At 39.2% G+C, this 22812-nt stretch overlaps 1 protein-coding gene across 2 annotated transcripts; it reads right to left on the reverse strand.

Annotated features, from left to right (window-relative positions):
• Nucleotides 1–4119: 4119 nt before the first annotated feature.
• On the reverse strand, nucleotides 4120–19205 carry NDUFV3 (NADH:ubiquinone oxidoreductase subunit V3). Of its 2 annotated transcripts, XM_089511957.1 has the most exons (5): nucleotides 19076–19205; nucleotides 16171–16264; nucleotides 8652–9530; nucleotides 5567–5769; nucleotides 4120–4992 (listed from the first exon to the last, which is right to left on the reverse strand). In XM_089511957.1, the coding sequence occupies exons 1-4, from the start codon at nucleotides 19145–19147 to the stop codon at nucleotides 5603–5605; spliced, it is 1212 nt and encodes a 403-aa protein (XP_089368083.1). In that variant the 5' UTR covers nucleotides 19148–19205; the 3' UTR covers nucleotides 4120–4992; nucleotides 5567–5602. The 2 variants fall into 2 exon arrangements, with proteins under 2 accessions (XP_089368083.1, XP_089368081.1); XM_089511955.1 differs by having other exon boundaries at nucleotides 4120–5769.
• Between the last annotated feature and the right edge of the window lie 3607 nt (nucleotides 19206–22812).

A 22812-nucleotide genomic window follows, 5' to 3' on the forward strand; every position in this document is an offset into this window, starting at 1 on the left:
AAGGTAGATGAAAATAAATGGCAGTGCCATTTTAATTCTTAAACCTTTTGTTTTTTTGCTTTCATCGCATTAACAAGGCAATACTTTCATGAATTCCATCCACTTGGTAATTCTCATTAATTTTAACTTCCCATTGATTTCAGTGGCAGACCCACATTCATTTTCCATCCAAATTGCATTTTTTAAAATGTTCTGTTACCTCCAAGTGATCAGACCTACCAGATTTTGACAGGGGAAGAAGTATATGTTTTATAAGCAATTTTAAAAGGCATGGGGGCATCAGTTTAACTGCTATCTAAAATGTCATCTATATTTAGTTGATTCCTCGACATCAACAGGTGGTCACACAACATAGTAAAAAGGGACGAAGAGACAAGCCCAGTAGCACTCTCCAGTCCTGGAAAAGATACAGCCCCAAAGTTTATCTAGCTAATTTTTTGGCAGACATCCCAACCTAGCCTGAAACAGATCTACTATAGATCCTGGCAAGCTCACTTTGTTCCTTATCTATTGTTGACTTCTTCAGCTTTTTTCAGAGACTTGGATGTTAGTATGAATACAAGTATCAAGTCAAAGTCCAGGAGCTGGAATGAAAATAGTCAAAACTAAAATGTGTTTGCCCCCAATCTCATCTTCCCCATGCCCTCAATCTCACTTGCCTACTGGTAAGGTAAACAAAATATGACTACACAGATAACCATGCTGAACTAATTTCTTCCCATGTCATTTGTTTTGTGACAGATAAAGAATACACCCCCCACTACCCTACATTGCTCTATTGTTATTAAACAGTTGAATACACAGCCCACTGCCTAAAATGTAACTTAGGAAGAAGAGTGAACATTTTCCAGACTTTGGCAAGCATGCTCATGGTTCTGAAAAAATATTCAGTATTATTAGAGCTGCACAGTCTGGCTATAGTGAGGAGCTTTGTTTATTTTTGGACAGCTGATAAAGGGCCTGTTTTCCCTGTGCTGATGCCGCTATCTTAAGAATTTTTTGTGAATATTTCAAGAAGAATTTGCAGACAAAGGCCTGTTACAGACAGCCAAAATAAAGCTGCTTCGAGTCACAGTGGAGGTATGGTGTTTCAATGATGCATGCGTCCTAAGAGTCCAGAAATCGCACCAAAGCCACACTCCAGCCCTAAGGACTGGAGCGTGGCTTTGGTGTGGCTTCTGGACTCATGCATCATTGAAACACCATACCTCCACTGTGACTCGAAGCAGCTTTATTTTGGCTGTCTGTAATAGGCCATTGAATCAGTTTATTTTTAGTCCTTGTCAGTTCCACATGTTGCCATTCATGAATCCATTTTGTCCCATTTTAACATCAGTCTAATCTTATTAAAAGTCACATTTCTATCACACATTATTCTAAACTATGCATTTTTGTATTTTTAGACGAGAATTGTGCCATAAAACAGAGAATACAAAAGCTGAATAAGGAAATGTGAATCAAATACATTTACTTAAAACAGAGACTGAATAAAAGCATCCGGTGTATACAGTAAAACTCAGGAGTGTGAGAGGGAGGAAAAGTCTGCAGAGATGCTTATATTTTACTCTTTGCTCCATGAGAAAACATTTGAGCACTCTGTAGGGGGGAAGCTTTGTGCAGGATACACCCAGTCAAGAGTAGCATATCTTACTTAAATGGGAGAAAATATTAATGCAGGAATATTCAGTCTTCCCATCATAATCACTAGGAAGTGAAATAAAACATTAGTCCCTTTGCGCTTGGTATTACTTTTCTGTTTAAAAAATGTCAGCGCTCTATATTGCTCTGCTTTAAAGAACTCTAGACGACAATTGAGAGCTAACATCCTACAAGCCATGTTATCTATTGTCAGAGGTCTTATACAAAGGTCTTTGAAGATGAGGTGTTGTAGAGAACTATTTTTTGATCTAGCTTCCCAGATTCTCAAAGGCTTAATAAGATTCAAGATGAAAATCAAGGTTTGTCTTTATTACATCAGCACTGTTTAAAATTACACCAAGAAAGACGAAGCTGTCCAGAATGAAGAAAACACCAAGATTTTAATGGGAAGGAACTCACCTCAAGATCATGTTCACCTCAAAGAATAGTGCATCTTATGTTCACTTGCTGGCACAGAAAACCGACTTGACTAGTTATGAAACACTTTCAGAATTAGTCTCAATAGGCCATAGTTAAAACTAACCTAAGTAATATGTGACTAACAGAATACCAAGTAACTTCATATCCAAGTTTTACTATAGTAACATTATTTGAAAGAAAAATAAACTGTAGAAGACAAATTAGGTACCAGCCAAAAGAATAAAATATGTAGCCAGAATAGAAGAGCAATGGCACATTTGTTGGCACATTTCATCTAGACTAGTAAAGACAAATATCTGGCTATATATTCTGCTCTGCGAATAGTTTCTTGAAAAATTAATATTGCATGCAACCAAATATTCCCAAAATGTTGCTCATTATGGTGGCTGCGCAACATTTCATTTTTTTACACACCAAGGTGTGATATTGAAATAGCCTTGATTGGCCTGACAAAAAATGTTCTGTGGGTGAAAGACATTGGCAGTACAGCCCTGTTGATCCTCCTGGATCTCTCAGTTGCTTTGGATACCATTGACCATGGGATTCTACCAGGCCAATTCTGCAGATGTAGGAGGCACTATATTATGATGTTTCCACTTCTGAGGGCAAAATTGAAAGATACCTGTTTTGCTTCATAGGTATTAAAATGAGATGTACCACAAGTTTCTAACATATCACCTTTTTCATTATTTTATTTATTTTTACAGTCTGTATAATGCTGCTGTGTAAGGTTATTAGACAGTTTGGTATGGGTGCCTTCAGTATGCTGATGACACTCAGCCCTACTTGTCCTTGTCTGGGCAGGGCAGAAGTTGCACTGTACCTGGATGCTGTAAGGAGCTGAATCTGAGTGAAGTGAAGCTGAATCTTGATAGCTGGAGGTTTTGTGGATTGGTAACTCCCAGGTCCAGAAACTGGATAAACAATGTATGTGTGTTGTAGTCCCTCTGAAAGGGCAGGCATGTATTTGGAAGTACTCTTAAATCCATCTTTGTCTCTGGAGGGCTGAGACTCAGGTTGATTGCAGTAATATTCACCCCACTTTGAGTTTCCCACACATTTTTGTTTTATAAACTAGAAATGGAGCATCCCTTGGAACACAATTAAATCCATTTTTACAAAGATATGGCTCCACCACCAACTATGCCTAGAGAAAGCTAGCAATCCTTAATGGAAAGCAGGCCTTCATGAGCATTATTACTCTCATAGTGCTCTAATGCCTATCACAATAAAATACACAGTACATTCAGCTAGACAAGCCACTAAATTCAGCAGGCAGCCCTGAAACGCACCTTCACCTAAGATTGTATGAAAAATAGTATGCCATAATACATATGCTATCAAGGTTCAGTCTGGAAATTCTGAAGCCTGGGTAAAAAGTTTTCTATCACCCAAGTGCCCCAGAAAATGGATTTTTCCATAGCAGAGGAAATGAAATGCAATACTTACTTTACAGTACCTTTTAACATAAAGATATACAACTGAATATTGAAGTCAGAATTGTCCAAGCCATTGTATTCCCCATTACCACATATGGATGTGAGAGCTGGACAGTGAAGAAAGTGGATAGGAAGAAAATCAATTGATTTGAGATGTGGTGCTGAGAAGAATGCTGAGGATATCATGGACAACCAAAACGAAAAACAATTGGGTCCTAGAACAAATCAAGCCTGAACTCTCACGGGAAGCCAAGTTGACTAAACAGAGGGTGTCGTACTTCAGCCACATCATGAGAAGGTACGATTCATTAGAAAAGACAATGATGCTAGGAAAGGTAGAGGGCAATAGAAAGAGAGGAAGACCGCATGCCAGATGGCTAGACACAATGAGGGAGGTTATAAGCCTAAACCTGCAGGATTTGAACAGAGAGGTTGAGAACAGGACATGGAGAAGTCTCATTTTCAGGGTCTCCATGAGTTTAGAAATTGACTTGAAAGCAGGTAACAACAAAGAACAACAATCTTATAGAGATCCAAAATAATCTTGTCAACTTTAGGAATGTAAAATATACGTATTATGAACAACTTGATTTGCTCACCATTATGTTTGGGTACATTTTATTCAGTATAGTTTATTTAGCTTATAACTGAATTTATTTTTAAATATTTCAATTTGTTACAAGACAACTGCAAGCTAATAAATTCAAAGAAAACTGACATATGTTGACAGATTATGAAAAGCATACAAAAGAGAAATCAAGTTCAGCACATGTTACATACTCTGAATTTTTTTCCCCACAGGGTTAAACAGACACAGAAACCACCCATTTTAAAATAAAGAACAGGAAATCACAGAGACAACACAGAATTCTAACTCTGCTTCATGAAACTGTACACTCCTGAGATGAGACAATTGCAGCCCCCCTCTGGCTACTTTAGAGGTTTCATGCCTCCCCATCATGTCCATTGAAAAAAACATTTAAAAAAAAAGTTTCTCACTCTCCTTGGGGGCAATTTTACCACATTAAGGCCATTTTAGCAGCCTTTTCTTCTAACCAGGAAGGAATTATAAGTCAACTTCTAGTTTATTTCCTGGCATCTCCTAGCTCTATGACAGCTGGAGAGGTGTCAAAATTACTTAGAGGATATGGGAGAATGTTTTCAGCCAGAAGACAGAAAAAATTTAGAGGAGGAGTGCAGCTTTCCATGGTCTCCAGGGAGGGGAGCAATGGAGCGCTCCAGTCTCTGGCACTTGCTCACACTTAGCCAATCTCATTTTATGAGCTAACATTGTCTACTTTTTCTACTCCATTCTGATCCTTCATTTGCACCATCTTTATGGACATTCAGGCATTTAAAATTTTCCTGAAATGGGGGGAGAAAAAACCCTTTGTACTTTTGAATATTTCTATTTCTTGATTTGATATATTTCCAAACATATGTTTTCACATGCTGCTGCACAAGATGGAGAAATCTGAATCGAGAAAGAAACAAGGAGTTAGAGATTATGTCATGCAACAGCTTTGCCACTATGTTCGGGGAGGGTTATACTTGGCAAAATCCCTGACTACAGTCCCTGAACCTAAATATTTGTACAGGACCTGCAAATTCTTTACCAAAATCAAGCCCTAAATGTGTTTAGTATTCAATTCAGGTGAGTATAGGTCAGCTAGCAATGCATGTATGCATTCTTTTAAACATTTTATACATCAGTCTAAATTTTTTGCACTTTTAGGGGGAAAAGTTATGAAGAAAAAACCAAAATATTTCCCCCATTTTTTCTTTTTCTCTTCCACCTTCACATTGTGAATTCCAAGTGATAGGTAATCTGCAAGTATTTTCAAAGCAGTTCTAGCTAACCCTACATAGAGCAGCATACAGTAGGAGATTATCATGTTAAAATTTAGTATCAGAACTCATTTGATGAACAACCAAAGAGCTACTATTATTGTGATTTCTTAGAGTTTATAATGATCACCAACAGGATTCATAGATTAAATAAAAGCCAAGAGCTTCATTTAAAGTATTTTAATTAAAACAAGTATTACTTTATTGTCAGAATATACTGAGTTTCCTCATCTGATTCAGTGCCTGGGAGATAATCTCCCAGATGATGGCTGAGGCAGCCTCAGTTTTGAAAGCAAAACATCAAAATCCACAAATGTGTATGGGGTATACTCATGATGCTGCAGGTTCTTGTAGGAAGAAATGTCAAATGTTTCTTGAGCAGGTTCAACTGGTGGCTTCGGCTCTATGAGAGAAAAATATATTTGTGAATCCAGAGATGAGAGAATAGACTCACTCTTTTCTAGCTGAGTTAGATTTCATATGGGTAGAGATTATCATACACAGTGTCACTAGAAATGGCTGCTTACTACTAATTAAGAATATATATCAAAATATTAAAGAACTGAACCTCAATCTGAACATGTTAAATTGAACCAAGCTGTACACAATTAAGAGTATAAATTAAGCTGTAATTGACTACAAATAAAATAATCTTTGTTTCTTTGAACATTCTCACTCAGGCACATGAATGCCAGGGCAAAAAGGAGCATGTGGACATGAGCCATCCCAGAATTTAGAAATCACACATAAAAAATAGAATGCATTTTTTTTTAATACTGAGGAACACACACAAATGAGAATAATTTAACCATTATAATTTTTGCACAAAAATAATATTTTGTCATTCCTGCATAATTTTGGGAGGTAGGGCACTTTTTTATTAATTTATATTATGTGCTACATTACTCACAAGAAATTAACATCATGGTAGTCACATTTTTTTAAAAAAAAATCCACAAGTAATATGTTACTTTGAATAACATTTCCAACTTCTGAGACATACTCCTCCTAGCATGCAATTTGAATTTTGCTTTTCACTGCTCCTAAGGCCAAACAGGAAATATAATTTTCAAATGTAGTGGGTTTTTCCCCCCCAACTGGCAGGAGGATGCACAAGAAAGCACAAGTCTGACTCAACACAATTTTCCCCCTGCACAGTCATGTACAGCCTTTTGATTTCTGACCCATCTATGTGTTTTGACAGATTCTACAGCTGCTCCATCTCTATCAATGGAGAGTATTCAAACAAGATAGATGATTTTCCCTAAAGAAGTGATTAGATCCCTATTGCCACCTTGCCCCTATTCACAAAAGCCAAAAGCTGTCCATTCTTCATAGGCAGTTTTTTTTTAAAAAAACCTCATGTACTGAGAACCTACCAGGGCTCTGAGTGGTACCACTTTGTCTGTACTATCTTTAACTTGAAAAACTCAAACATTAATCACTCTCTTTTCTAGGACTCAGCATCTCACCCAGCATTTTATTCCTGTTCATCTCTGCCAATTCACAGTCACTGCCAAATTATGAAACTTTTAAAGTTTAAAATGTGTGTGTTGGGTGGTAGTGTGAAGAATATGTAAAAATCCTATCATCTCTGTACTCTATTGACCAGCAGCCTAGTTGCAGAGCACATAGAAAACAGACAAAAATGGGAGAGAGCAGTCTAGATAGCCAAAAAGCTTAAACTTAATGTTAGAAGGGAAGGGAAGAGCTTCAGGACACAAGGCAGGATTTTTGAGTCTCGTTCATTTTTGGATTATGCTTTATACAAAACTAGTTTTGGCTTTCTGCTACATTCGCATATGTATCAAGCAGCTCCTCTACTCCCTCCGCCCCACCTGAATCACATCTTAACAAGTTATTAAAATACTGTCCTCTTTAGAAATTTCTTTGTTTTACCTGCCTCCCTGCCACCACAAATGCTTTTAGTCTTCTTACATGTTTTTCTGTATCACAGTCTAGCTGAAATGGAAACTGTCAAGCATGTTTTCAGTGTAGAGATATCATTACAACCATGGTTTTTCACAGTCATTGGTGCCCTCTGCTGGATGCATATAAGCCTCAAAAGACTGAGGTTTATGCTCAAGTCCAGGCTTCCTTTTGCAACCACCAGACTTGTATTATTTTCTTCTTGTAAACTGCCAAATTATTTCAGTCAGGGGGAAGAAAAATTGTTTTAAATAGGAAATATACTAATGCTTGAAGCATTTGAGCATCCTTTAAAACTTATTTTAATTGTCTGAACTTTAAAATTGTTTAATATGCATTTACGGTATTTAAATTATGTCCCAGTATTTGACCTTATTGGCTAAACGGATTTTATTGTACGCTACTCTGAGATCATATGATATAGGACAGTATAGAAATATTTTAACATAAATAATCACTATTTTACAGAATAAAAAAGAGTAAGGACATAATAAAGACCATAGTTTGACTGGAGGCAATTCTGTAGTCTTAAAAATATCAGGGGACGAGAATTAATTTTGGGTTGAGCATTTGGTGTATTTTGAAACCAAAAGTGAGTCTCAATGTTCTTGGAATGTTGCAAGATATTCTAGAAACATTACAGAAGTGACATTTACCATAGTTAACTGGCATATGCAGCTAGAGAAGAACACAGTTGAAGGCATGTAGTGTGGCTATTTTGTCATAATATACAGCTTTGATGTCCAGTTCCTTACATTTCAATCAGGACAATTGAACCAGTTTCTACAACAATTAGAGCATTGCAAAATGGAAGGTGGGGGAGCAGAGTGGAGAATATTGGACAGTCAGTTCTAGCAGAAAAGCAGCTGTTAAGCCCAAAGGCAAGTGCTGGGCAGGAAGGAGCAAGAGACTGCTAAATGGGTTGCTCAACAGCCTCATTGTACATCAGGCAAGACCCCATGGGACACAATTCTGATTTCATTAGGCCAATCCATTTTCACTTGGCTTATTCCAGCACTGAAGATTTTTCTAATGATTTATTTTTATTTAATTTTTCAGCATTTAAGGAGGAGGAACAATGGTAGAGGCAAAATTAAGTAGAATGTTATGGATAGGAAAGCCACCCTCAAACAGCTTAAAAGCTCAACAGGAAAACCAAAGAAAGGTATGCATGCACAAATACCCATAACTATAAAGAACCTATCAGCAAAGTGAAAAAGGCTTCTCAAATAAGCACAGAATGAAAGAGATTCCAGGATGTTTTCAACCAGAGTAGTCAAGAGTACAAGTCAGATGCACAGATAAAGCTGTCAGCTCCTAAAGGACCAAAGCAGATCAAACAAGATAAAGAAATACCCTGTAGAGTGCTTTGCTGCTGTTCAGTCTGAACTCCTGCTTCCAAGACCATATCTTCCTTCTCTGTAGTTTCAGCCACTGGTGTTCTGTCATCCAAAACTACTTCTTGTAGCACAGCAGCTGTTCTTTGTATTTCAGTATTTTGTACTTCATTTGTAGTGCTTGTTTTCTGATTTAATAAAGTCAAATTTTGCACACCTTGCTGAAGCATGGGTTTTGTCTGAGACAATGTACTAGAAGCTGCTTCAGGGATAGATGCTTTCAGTTGCTTAGATGTAATTTCTGCAGATCTTTGATTCTCCGCTATTTTTGTTCCCATGTCTGTGTTCTTTAAGGATCTCTCTTTAGGACTTTGTTTTATGGCATGTTTCTCCAAATCAGATTTTAACAGTTTGTTATCAGCAGCTTCCTGATAAAACTGCTCTTGTTTGATTGGGGTCTCTGTGATCTTCAGACTATAAAGGAGCTTCTTGGGTTGTTTGCTCTTGACTCTTTCTTGAGCAAAGTTCTTTTCGCTTCTTATATTTACTTTCATTGTACTATCACCAGAAAGGATGGGATCTCGTCTTGGAAATGATACTTTTGTTTTTATGATTTCTTTGAAGCCCTCGTCACCATCATCATCACCATCATCATCACTATCATTATCTTCAGAACTGGAATCTGAGTCAGAGCTTGAGGAAGAGGATGACCCTTCATCTTCTGACTTCTTCCTAAAGTCTCTTGCTGAGGAGAAAACAGGCCCTCCTTCAAGAGGAGGAAGGTTTGATCTCTGAGGAAATGCTACCAAAGTTTTTCTCACCAAGAATTTCCTCAGATCTTCATCTGCTAACTTTAGAGCTGCATCTGCTTTAGTGTTAGTTATGGTTTCACCTTCATCTGTAAATTGTGGGAAAGAGTTAGGAGAATGCATGTAATGAAAATTCAACTGTTGTTCTGGTGGGTAACAATTTGATGTAATCCTCTATGTCAATTATTTCTATGAAATGACAGATGGAAGATATCGTATCTGAATGCATATTTTTGCCACAAACTAATTCAAACAAAGAACTTTAGTTCCGTCACAGTTTTCAACAACTGCAATATAATCTTCAGTGAGAGCAATCTTCATATATTGTTATAAGGAAATGAAATCACTTCTTGATGTTTTTTAAATTGTAGCTGTGGACATGTATATGTTAAATGACATATACATTTATTTTGTCTCTCAGTGGTAGCTTCCACTCTCTTTTTATTGTTTTTAATCTGGTCATTAGTTTTCTAGTTCAGGCCAAAAAGAAAATGTTCTTGAGTTTCTTTTACCTACATAAATAACATTAACTTTACTCAAAACTGCCAAAAACTAAGGATCTTCATCCTAATACTTATCCTTTCTGTGAACGAAAAAGTATCTTACTTGATGAGACCATCTAATCTAGAAATTAGAGCAACAGCAACCAAGTGTATGTTGTCCAGGCTTACAGAGGCATAACGTGAAAACAGCAGCCTTCTGTTTGTTTGTCACATCAGCTGGTGAGAAGCATAGTACCTAAGGTTTCAAAAACCATTAATAAGACATGCCTCTCCATGAATTTAGAACTCTTTTAGAAAGCCATCTAAATCACAGTGGCCATGAACATATCTTGCAGCAGTGAATTCCATCAATTAATTAAGAAGGAATATCTCCTAGGAAAATGTTATTGTACTACGCTGTACTGTATAATAAGGCTAGTATTACAGAATCAGGCAAAAAAGACCACCAGCAAAAGGGCAAAGACTCCTTCTAGACATTTTGCACACCAGGTAATCTAGCAACTGCATCCAAGACTCCTTGGACATTAGGGGAGCAGCACATATTGCTTCACTATGAAAGCCAGGAGAGCCAGTGTGGTGTAGTGGTTTGAGCGTTGAACTATGACTCTGGAGACCAGGGTTTGATTCCCTACTTGGCCATGGAAACCCACTGAGTGACCTTGGCCAACCCCAGAAAACCACGTGATAGGCCATAAGTCAGAAATTTTATCATGAGACAGTCCCTTGCCTGCAGTATAAAGTAATCTAGTCCTTTCCATTGATCTCCTATGAAGAGCCCTAGTTCATATCAGGGGAAAAATGAGAATTGGAAAGAAAGTTGCAGATGGATCCACTGCTTCAACTGGAGAACAACCTGATCACTCTTATTGGTTCTGTCTCTTCACTAATTTATTTTAGGGTGAGCATCAATGCATCTGAAGTAATGGACTAAAATCCATGAACGCCCATGCTAAAATAGATCAGTTTTAAAGGTGCCATAAGATATCCTTCTTTTAATTCCAAACAGACACACTATCTATTTGAAAACTGGTTTTATCCCAGTACAGTCTGCCGTGTACCTATTTAAAGTTCATGCCTTACAACTATCTTACTTCTGAACATATTTTACCTTAGCCCTTCACTATCTAAATCACCCTTTCTTTGTTCCAAACTCTGTCCTATCTAGCCTTTGATGCGTCCTCTGTAACATGTGCTTGGTGTATTTCTTTCCTTAAATCCATCAACTCAAGCCAGTCTGCATTTTAGTGTCACTTAAGCTCAGAAAAACTTTAATAAGATTTGTGTTTAGATTTAGGACCATTAATTCATTTCTGAGAAGTACTTGTACCGAATGCACTTAGCAGGCGCCTCAGGCAAAAGTACTCGAAGACATCAAACAAACATGTCAGCATGGAACTAAGCTGGGGCTGGGTGCATGCTGTGAAATTCAGGGAGTTAAAAAAGTGAAATTCTTAACATCAAGCATTAGTGCTGGTCATCATTAAAGTATGGGGAAAGATAAAGGTGTATTTAAAATACACAGGAGCAGAATTACACATTTTCATTTTAATAATTATTGAATAACTCTTGAGAAATCAGGAAGTAAACAAAAATTATATCTTCAAATCTATTGGCTAAATTTTAGCAAGAGGACATCACGATATTCCTCACTTAATCCTCTCATGTACTCCTACTACTGGATTGGCTGTGTTTGAAGAATTATAATTATAATAGATAGTACTAGAGTTCCTGGATCTTGGGGCTTAGACCCTCTTCTCTGGTGTTTAGGGTTAGGATACTCAGGGTGAGAGCACTGCCAAGAGAGAGGGAGGGGGTACACACATTTTGGCCTGAATCCTGTTGTAACTTCAACTAGAATAGATTCACCAAATCAATGGGATTTTTCTGTTTACTGATTCATCATTCAACAATTGATTCAACGGGTTTAATTCCAGCTAGGACTAGCCAATAGGAACCAGTTTATTACATCTACTATCCATCCCACACCCCTCGCTATAGTAATCTGTTTTCTGTTCAAAGCATAGCTTGAAAACTCCCACGTGTCCTTAATAACAGTACTTGCAAAAGTGTTATACAGCAGGGAAAGTATTGTGTGCATGCTCTATTCATTGCAGAGTATGGAAAACTGAATTTCTGACCAGAGAAATCTTCTAATTTTTGTTAGATTTAGTATTTATTATTTGAATGTCATGCTCTTAGCAAATGTGGTTGGTGCGTCTTGTATCATACTTAATAACCAAGACCTGCGCCTTGTTACACCATCAGGGGATGACTCAAATCTCAGGTTTTGGCCCTGAAATTTCACAGCCCAAGATGCCCCTGACTTGGCAGTGCTAATGGAATGTGGGCTAGTATGTACAGTATATACAATCATGTTCACAAACATTTTAAGGATATAAGCAGAAAAATATAGGTCCAATAAAAGTGAAAGATATTCTACTGAAACAGATTTGGCAAATCAACCTATGTAAAAACCAAGATAGAATATACAGTACAATCATTCTTTTAGAGAAGGATGATGAATGAATAGCCATTCAGGTATCCTGGAACTACTACTTCCACCATCCTTCACAATTAACATGGGCTGGGATGATAGGAGTTGCAGTCCAACCCCTTCTAACGGGCAATGTGTTCCTTATCCCTGCTTAAGACAGGGATGAGAAAGGCCTAGTCTGAAGGGTAGGTGGGACAAATGCAGCCTGTGTGCTGCATGAGGCTCCCAACTTCTCTGCAGCTTTCCAAACAAAAAGTCAGCAGTGTAGCATACAGCGTTGCTAAATGCAGCATCTTAGTCCAGTGGCAATATGGTGCCAGGAAGTGACACTGTAACCTGACCAAGGCTGCTGATCACTGCTACGGTACACAAAGGGAACGTACTTGTAACACGTTTGAGACTAACTGAGTGAAAGAAGTTGTAGCATAAGCTTTTGTAGACTTGGTTTACTTCCTCAGATGTATGTTTCCCTTTGCATACTGATATTCCAGACTAATATGGCTATGGGCCCGAACAGACAGGCCAAAATAAAGCTGCTTCGGGTCACTTTGGAGGTATGCTGTTTAAATGATGCATGCATCCTAAGAGGCCAGAAGCCATGCAAAGCCATGCCCCAGTCCTAAGAACTGAAGTGCAGCTTTGGCGCAGCTTCTGGCTTCTTAAGATGTGTGTGTCATTTAAATAGCATACCTCCAAAGTGACTGGAAGCAGCTTTATTTTGGCCTGTCTGGTCGGGCCCTATGTCTCTCAATTCCTATGGTATGGTTTCCTCCTGCTGAGATCTCTACAGGACCATCCGGGAGGAAGTATAGTGTGCCTAAGGGCGAACAGGAACAGCTCTTCCAGCAGCAGTCAACCAGAAAGGGAAAAAGCAACAGGTGTTCTTTTTTAAACCCAAGTCCCTCTCTGGAGGCAACAACAATTTTAGAGGAGGAAGCCAAGAAGAAAGGTATGCTGCTTCTGTCAGACTGCCAAGGGGGGAAGGAATCCCCCTTGCCAACTGTCCTCTTTGGCTTTACTGAGAGTGAGAGGTGGTAGTCACACTGAATTTTTTTTCTCCTGCTACAAGCAAGCTTATTTCCCCTTTTGCTGTTTTTAAAAGGCCACTTTGCTACTTTCCCAGGCACTTCTCCTGCCCCAGTCTTGCTCTTCCTTAAATAATAATCTTTCCTGTGAACTCCTATTCTAGATGCTTTCACTGCCACCGCCAACAATTATGACATCCTCTGGCACAGCAAGATAAATTTAATTTCTTATCATTATATTTATAATAATTACTAAACTTATTTTAATATAATTTTTAATTTTGCAATTAAATTAAATTAAAATTTAATGGGAATTTTATTTCTAACATTAGAGAACCTCAAACTAAAAATGTGAGAACAAATAAAAATAAGCAGCCTTAAGCATGTGGCCAACCTGAAAAGTGGCCCTTGGCTCTGCCACAGTTGCCCATCCCTGCTTTGGAGAATACAGGGTAAGACCAGGAGTTTACAACACTGTGACATGTAGACATTATTGTGCAAAGGTTGTAAAAAGTATAGCAAATTGTCCAAGACGACGAATTTCAAACCTTGAAAATACATTTTGAGACTATTGTTGTACTCTGAAAACTCTGAATATTAAGTATGATAGGATAACCCACTAGACATTAGTGCTAATAATTATGACAATTTCACAGACTAAATTCTGCATGAGAGATCTATCCTATACATCTTTAGAGACATTTCCTTCCCCTTAAACCTACATTCATATTGGTAGAGAGGGTCATGTGAAAAGTTATAAATACAGTTACAAAACTGCTTGAGTGCAAGCAGTTCAAAACTTTGAATGCTTGGAAACACCCTTAAGCTGTTGTTATATGAACAGCAAGCCAAATTTTTTTCTTTTCAAAACAAAGAGAACATTTGGATAAGCACAGCTACTTAAAAATATACCAGCTGACAAGAAAACCCTACATGTTTGCTTTGTGTGATATGCAAATCCTGAAGCAGCAAGAGTTGTTTCTCTGTGTTGTTCCAAGGGAAACAAAACTGCATATCATACTAAACAAACTACCAACTGTCTTAAGGGATTTCAACTTCCATAAACAAATGTGTGAGTGACAGATGATATATGTAATCTTACTGATCCATTCATATATGAATAACTATCCATTGTTTGTTTCACATTATGAATCCAACTTCATGAGAAAAACCAAAAACACCACTGAGGCACTCCAGTGGACTGTTAGATTCTAACATCATCATGCTAGAAGGATAGCATCATTATTTATCCATTTACTCAAGAGTTTACATACAAAAATTATATGTAAACATTTATTGGGGAAAGCATTTCAAATATTTGTGAAAAACAATGAGGTAGGAAATAAGTTAAACTACAATAGACTGATCAATTTCTTTGTGCTCAGCTCCCCAGTCAAGTTTCATTTCCCACACTCAGTTTAAACAAAATTTAAAGTGAGACTGGCGAAGTGTGGCATTCCAGATGATTCTGGACTACAGCTTCCAGCATTCTTCACTATTAGCTATGCTGGTCCAGATTTATCGGAGCTGTAGTCCAACACCATCTGGAGGGGTGTAATTTGCTGCCACTCCCAAAGGCTTATGAAACTGAGAACACTTCTGTTAAATACCCGTGCTTGCTTCTATGACACTCAAACTCCCTGAAATGGGTGTGCTGTTATGCTCAATGGTTTGATTTCACACCCATATAGAATAATATGGTTTAAAATAGAAACTTTGACATTGTAGATGAAGAGTGGAAAACCTTCACCTTGCTAGTCAGGCATGGTCCATGCGGCCTGTCATCATACCTGCAGCATTCTCTCCTTGTCCTGCCAAACAACTAGGCATTTCAATCCCTTTGTTTGAATCAGTGAAACCCATTAAAACAGGAGTGAGCCACATATGGGCCTCCTGTGGCTCCTCATCCACTTTAGCAGCCCCCAGAACCCTGCTGGAAGTATATGTTGGTCCAAATTAAGAACTGCACTCCTGGAAGCTTTCAGAAAGCATTATTCCTCTCTAAAGCAAGGGAAGCACCCTTGCTTTAATGTTAAGGAAAAAAGAGAATGCAAACATTTCAGAAGTAAACCTATAGTTTAGGGAGGAAAAAAATAATAGGGAAAACACATTTTGGTGGGGCTGGAGGCCACACAGTGCCCTGAGCAGAAATGATACCCCAGAACTACCAAAGGTACCCAACCATGCCTTAAAAATTCTAAGGGTGGTTCTCTCTCTGTTACTCTACTCACTTTATGTGTGTATGTGTTTATGTGAAGCAGCTGTGGAAATGTGGGATCAACTCTTCCTTCCCAGTGTGCTCCAGTTTTGAAAAATCTAATGACTACATGGAGAATAGACCTGTAGAGGAGACACATCTGAGGAGCGAAGAGAAAGAAACATGAAAGCATAAGAGGGGCTGTGAGAAAAGCACAGGGTAACTCTGGCCCTACCCATTGCTGCATCCCTCCACTAACACGTCTTCCCAAATGTTGCTCTCTGTGGCGGTGATGGCGCAGAGTCTCCCTGTTCCAGCTTTAGATGAACAGCCTGTGGCACACTAAGCTTTATAAATGCTTTTTAAAATCCTTTTTAGGAATCCTAGGAATGCTGACATTCAATATACTGATCATTTTATAATAACTGTTACAAAAATAAAGTAACATTCATCAGGAGCCTCTAATAAGTTATAATTAGCAATTATAATTAATAATAAGAGGTATCTCACTTTTTTTAGTCACTTTTTTTGAGTCTTCTGGTTTGGTGCAGAGAGAAACAGCAGAAGGTAGACTTCGAAGTCCCCATGCTTGCAGTGGTAAAGTCTTGGAAATAGGAAAGGTACTTGATTAATAAACTAGGTACCTGTAACTTCTACACCCCTAATTAAATGAGGCTATATTTGGTATAAATGAATTGCTCTTACTTTTAAGTGTGTTTCAAGCAGTGCACCACGCAGATAAAACAGGTACAATTCATGGGATTGCTTCCATTATATTCAGAGGTAGCCATGTTAGCCATGAAGCAAAATACAACAAAATCCCAAATCCACAAAACAGCAATTTCTTGGCCAACCAAAAATGCATTTTGTGCATTTTGGCTGACCAATAAAAGAATCGCTACTTTAGGACGAAACAGACAAGCAGGAAAAAAACAACTTGAAGCTGCCTTTTTCGAAGCCGCATTGTAACCCCATCACCTATAATGCTCACTCCCAAGGCTGCTGGAGTGCGCATGCCATGACCACAAGGTGTGCCTTCAAGCCGCACTGCTGGGTACTTTTTTTTTACTGCCCCCACCACCACCACTAGCCCTGCACACCTTCACAGGAGCAAACCACTGGCGACTGCCATCTCATTGGATGGCCATTCTTGTGAACCTGTACATATTTGCATGTGCAGAACTTCACCGGGACAGGGCATCAGAACAGAGGTATGTCCATGCCTACATTCAACCCATATCCTCCTCTTTGACTGTTTGTTTTGTGTATGTTGTACTCATCTCCATGAGAGGTGACACGCTGTCTCTTTTGGGCATTGCCACCTTCACCACTTGGGTGCGGCAGCTTCGTCCCTTTTAAATGCACTCCTGCGATGGGGCATTTACATGCACAATTAGGGTTAGGGTTTGGAAAGAGCACCCCTTTGGAGCCGCCCTGGTATCAGTGAATTTATACGTACATGTGAAAGTGTGCACTTTCTGCGAAGAAGGGGCGAAACCCAGCTCCCTTTTAGTCCAGCTTTTCTCCCTATAGTGTGGCTTGGGTGAACTGTCCAGCTAGCTTCAAGGTATGCATCATTTAAATGCCCCAACACAAAGCTAGCCAGAAACATTCTTATTTTGCCTGTCTATTTCACATCTTTGTTAAGTCACTGATCATGCTACAAATCTATCCCACAATTCCTGTTACAGATAATCAAAGACAATGGGTCATCTGCATTTTATTAATAAGACGTATGAACATATTTTTAATCTTTTTTTAAACACTGGGTGCAAATGTCTTCTTTCTTCAGTTATTATGTGTGGGGTGAAACAGAAGGGCAAAATAAATTGGTTTCTACCTGCTTTGAAGGCAGGGTGTTTATATGATGCATGCTTCCACAGTGGATGGAAATTGAAATGAAGCTGTGCTCCTGGGCTAAAAACTGAAGCAAAAAGAAGCTGGGACACTCCGGCTTAGCAGCAAAAATGCACAGCTTCACTCCTGCATATAAACAGTCTGGAGCCAGTGCAGGGCTGTGGCAAAGCAAACAAATTAAAGTGGTAATCCATTAACTATTCCTCCCAACAAGGTACCAAATGTTCACCATCCAACTCCTAAATGCATACATGAGTATTTCAATCAAGATGTCCTTGTAACTTCCTTGCAATATCAATATTGCGAGACAGGACTCCTTTTTGGTGGTGGCATATTGCTTTCAGAACGCCCTCCATGAAGAAAGCTTGCCTGGCATCTCCATTGTTCTAATTTAAAGAGCCTGGCAAAAGCATCTGTTTTCCAAGGTTTTTCACAAAAGGCAATGTCAGTGTTTTTAAGTTGAATGGGTTTTTGCTGTATTAGGTTGTCCTTATATTAGCATGCATTGCGTTTTTGTTTGTTTCTTACTGCTTGCTTGCTGTATTACTTCAGATTTTAGATTTATACTGAAGATACAATGAAATAAATTAATTACACACACACACACACACACAAACACTAAGGTCCTTTTAAAATTACTTAAAACAAAACAGAACATAGCCTGTCCCATGGATTCTGATCTCCTCTGCCAATAATTCCATTCATACAGTATATCCTTGTGGGGAAACCCCACCACCACCATCAAGGAAACCAAGGGTCCATCAAAACTGTGGAGATAATGCAGTTTAGCACCACTTTGACTGCTATGGCTTCATCTTGCAGAATCCTGGGATTTCCAGTTTTGCGAGGCACCAGTGCTCTTTGGCAGCGAAGGCTAAAGACCTTGTAAAACTACAAATCCCCAGAAGCCATTGCATGGAGCTAGAGCACTTCAAGTGCCGTGGACCGCCACTTTTGAGTAGCTGGAGTAGTGGTTTGAGCGTTGGACTGCGACTCTGGAGGGCAGGGTTCGAATCCCAGCTCGTCCACGAAACCCACTGGGTGACCTTCAGCAAGTCACACTCTCTCAGCCTCAGAGTGGCAAAAAACCCTTCTCGTTGGCAAGGGGATCAGGAAAGGCTGTGTTTCATCATCCTATCTGTCTAACTTGTATGCTGAACATATCATATGTAATCCAGGGTTAGATCTGGAGGAAGGTGTGAAAACTGGAGGAAGGAACATCAGCAATTTAGGATCTGCAGATGACGCCATACTATTAGCAGAAAATAGCAAGGCCTGGAACAATGGTCGAACAAAGTGCAAAGGCTGAACATTAGGGAGACAAAAGTAATAACCACAGGCTATTTATATAACATTAAAATAGCTGATGAAGACACTGAACAAATCTTGGCAAGGTTGGCCTCAAAAAGGCACAAAACACACTGCAGAGCAATACATTAAAGTGCAGAACCCAGGAAGTCTAGTCTCTAGCGGAGTTCTGGGGCGGAAAGGCCCCCCTCCGAAGTGGAAAGAGACCCCAAACAGCTCCCTTTCCATCCTCAGCCACCTCCTCGTTTACCTTGAAAGGGGCGACCCTGCTGCCACAGCCCAGGAGCAGAGAAGCCGCCATCTTGGCGCCCCAGCAAAACATCTCCCTCAGCAACAGCCGCCTAAACAAGAATGGTTCCCTCTGGCGCCCTCTGCAGCCCTTTTGGAGCTGCAGCACCTTTGGGACTCACAGGAAGAAAGAAAGAAAGAAAGAAAGAAAGAAAGAAAGAAAGAAAGAAAGAAAGAAAGGGGCAGCCTGTGCTTTCGTAGCCAATTTCTTTCTCTCAGTGAGTCCCAAAGGTGCTACTACGAGATCTCTCTCCATGCTGATTCTACAGACTAACACGGCTATATCTTTAAATTCTTCAGTCCTCTGCAGAGCCAGAGCTGTGTAGATTTTCCAGAGTTCCCCTCATGTCACAAGCCATATTTTCTTGCTTCAAGGCTTGTTGGTGCCTCTCCTCCTCCTCTTCTTAAACTTGAGATTAATAAAATTAATAAATGAGGCTTCCTTTTCTCTGTGGGCGGGCTGCATGCATCCACACTGCAGAAATTATCCGATTTATGATCCGGTTAGCTGCCATGGCTCAATGCTATGGAATTGTGAGATTTGTAGTTTACTGAGACATTTAGCCTTCTCTGTCAGAGAGCTCTGTTCCCACAACAAAGCACAATTCCCAGAATTCCATAGTATTCAGCCATGGCAGTTAAAGTGGGGTCAAGACAGATTATTTCTGCAGTGTGGATGCAACCTTTTCATTGTGAAGCCAAAGGCTTTCACAGCTAGCATCTATAGTTTTTTGTGGGTTTTTTGGGCTGTGTGGCCATGTTCTAGAAGAGTTTATTCTGATGTTTCACAGCATCTATGGCTGGCATCTTCAGAGAATGCTGGCATGGAAGAGAGTGGGATATATATATCCCTCATACACACACACACACACACACACACACTGCGTGACTCTAGGTTGGGAGGAGTAATTTACATGTTAATCTGTGTGTGACCCAAAGACAAAGAAAGCAAAACTAGTTGATTTTTCCACAACTTCTGGCACCTCAGTCTATATTTTTGGATGAGATTGTAACAGAGCTTTATGTAGTTATTATGAAGTATGAGGGACTACACAGCAACTCTCAATGAAATATGTAACTCCATTAGGTTGTATCTATATTGGTTGAACACGTTTTTAGAATTAGATGTAAGTTTGTGTATGTGTTTCTAAACTCTGTATTTTCATTGAGTAAAGCTTTTTGCAAATGGCTAATGGCAGAGGCTTAAATCAAGATACAGTCAGCCCTCGATATTCACGGATTTCTTATCCACGGATTCAAGCATCCACAGCTTGAAAATATTTTTAAAATATGCAAATTCTCCAAGGCACACCTTGATTTTGCCATTTTATATACAGGACTCCATTTTATTATGCCAATCTATTTAATGGGACTTGAGCATCCATGGATTTTGGTCCTGGAACCAAACCCCAGCGGATACCAAGGGCCCATTGTACTGCGTAGCTAACATTTGTCGCTGAACTGCAGCACTTTGCTTTCTTCCGCATTGGCTATGCTGACTGGGGCTGCTGAGATTTGCAATCCAACAAAATCTGGATCTCCCCCCCCAGCCCAAATCTAATGGCTAATCTCAACTGGAGAAGATCCACTTATACCATTCAATAGTTGATTCATTGGTTCTGTTCTAATTAGGACATGCAACTGGATTAAAGCCAAAGAATCTAGTCTTTCTGTATTTGCAAACAGAAGAGAGTCTGTAATATGCAGTTCAGCGAGAAGCCTGAGGCACTTGAACATTGCTGAAATTCTTCCCTAAAAGCAAAATGTCACAGAAGATATCAAGACAAAAACATACTTGAGCATACTGACAAAGAAGACTGGGGCAGGGTGAACTGAATGCACTTTTGTGCAGTTCTTATTTTTTCTGCGTGACTACTTTGAAAGCAAGTCTCCTTACATTGAGTAGTAGTGTCTTCTGGGTTAACAAGTAGAGTAAAGCTACCAGCTGAGTAAACACAGGACTGTGAGTGCAATCCTCTGCCTTCAAGAGAACAGTTAATTATTTTTTCAAAATATAAATGCTGAAATCCTCACAAAAATGGAGCAATAATTTGTAGAACACAAAATCAAACATTATTAAGTGGTTGCCTTGTGGTTGGTAAGTGCTGTCAAGTTGACATTGAATTATGGTGACCCATGTGAATGAGGGACTTCCATGTCACCCTATCATCAACAGCCCTGCTCAAGATTCTGCAGATTCAGGACCCTGGTGTCCTTGACTGAGTCCATCCATCTGAAATGTGGTCTTCCTCTTTTCCTTCTGTCTTTCTTTTGTCTTCTACAGTGTTGCCAACAAGCCTCGAAGATAATTCCCCAAATGTTTGACCAAAACTCACCAAATCCCCCCCACACACACACATCTCACCAAATACTTATTTCAACTCTCAAAATTACCATTAAAACCAATCACACCAAAGGCTCTGAAAAGTACCCATTTTGGTGTGAAAGTCACCAGATTGGCAACACTACTTTATCAAGTATTATTGGCCTTTCTGGTGAGTCATGCTTTCTCATGATGTGGCCAGAGTACAATGGTCTCAATTTACTTATCTTGCCTTCTAGAGAGAATTCAGGCGTGATCTGTTTGAGGACTTGTCTTTTTAGCAGTCCACAAAATCCATAGAACTCTTTTCCAGCACATTTCAAATAAGTTGATTCTTCACTGTCCAGCTTTCACAACCATACATAGAAACGGTAAATACGATGGCATGGACAATCCTAACTTATTCGCTTATATATCTTGACACTTAGGTTTTTCCAAGTGGTAGTCTTCTTTTGATTTCTTGACTGCATTCTCCATTCTGATTAATGACTGAGCCAAAGTATGGAAAATCTTTAACTATATTCAATGTCTTCATCAGCTATTTTAATGTTATGTAAATCACCTGTGTTCATTAATTTTCTTTTCTTAATGTTCAGCTGTAAACCTGCCTTTGCACTTTCTTCCTTGATTTTCTTCAACAACTGTTCCAATTGGATTATGCTTATATTGATGGATTTTCCCTGAGGTCTTATTGATATTATTCTTTCAGAATTTTCATTACATTCTTTGACTGCTTTTGCTACCATGGATGCATTAGCACTGTAGAAATAATCCAGTTTGACACCACTTTAATTGCCATGGCTCAGTGCTATGGAATGCTGGAATTTGTAGTTCGTTGTGACATCAGACCTCTCTGACAGAGAGCTAAAGATGTCTCACAAAAGTACAATTTCCAAAATTCAATCACATTGAGCCATGGCAGTCAAAGCGGTGTCATATTGGATTATTTCTACAGTGTGGATGCAGCCTATGTCTGGCTTCCCCTGATTCATGCTTCTCACATTTCACATTCCTATAATGTGTTGTACAGCTTCAGACTTTCCTCTGGCATCTGAACACATCAAAAGCTGAATGTCTTTTTGGCTTAAGTCCAGTTGGATGATTACTCACAGCAATGTTTGTAGTTGTCCTCTGCTCCAGTAGCTTGTTGAGAGCCACACAATCTGGGAGTTTCATCTTCTGGCACAACCTCTTGTTTCATTTTGGACTGTATTATTATTATAGGGCTTTTGTGGTAGAAGACATTCAAAGGTGGTTTGCTGTGCCTCTTTCTTCACAGTACTAGCAGGTGTTAGCTATGGTGCTATTGCCGTTGTCTCTGAAACATCCTCTTCCAGTGTCACACATACCCCTTCTGCTGCTGCCCAGTAACTGTT

This window comes from Sceloporus occidentalis, unplaced genomic scaffold, assembly GCF_023333645.1.
Source record: "Sceloporus occidentalis isolate IW3139 unplaced genomic scaffold, rSceOcc1.0.p SCAF_2, whole genome shotgun sequence".
Classification (NCBI taxonomy): domain Eukaryota; kingdom Metazoa; phylum Chordata; class Lepidosauria; order Squamata; family Phrynosomatidae; genus Sceloporus; species Sceloporus occidentalis.

Coding starts and splice junctions, on each gene's coding strand:
- NDUFV3 (XM_089511957.1), bottom strand. CDS start 19,147: ATGTTTTGCTGGGGCGCCAAGATGGCGGCTTCTCTGCTCCTGGGCTGT. Junction 16,265..19,075: donor GCAGGGTCGCCCCTTTCAAG/GTAAACGAGGAG, acceptor CCTATTTCCAAG/ACTTTACCACTGCAAGCATG. Junction 9,531..16,170: donor AAAAAAAGTGACTAAAAAAA/GTGAGATACCTC, acceptor CACAATTTACAG/ATGAAGGTGAAACCATAACT.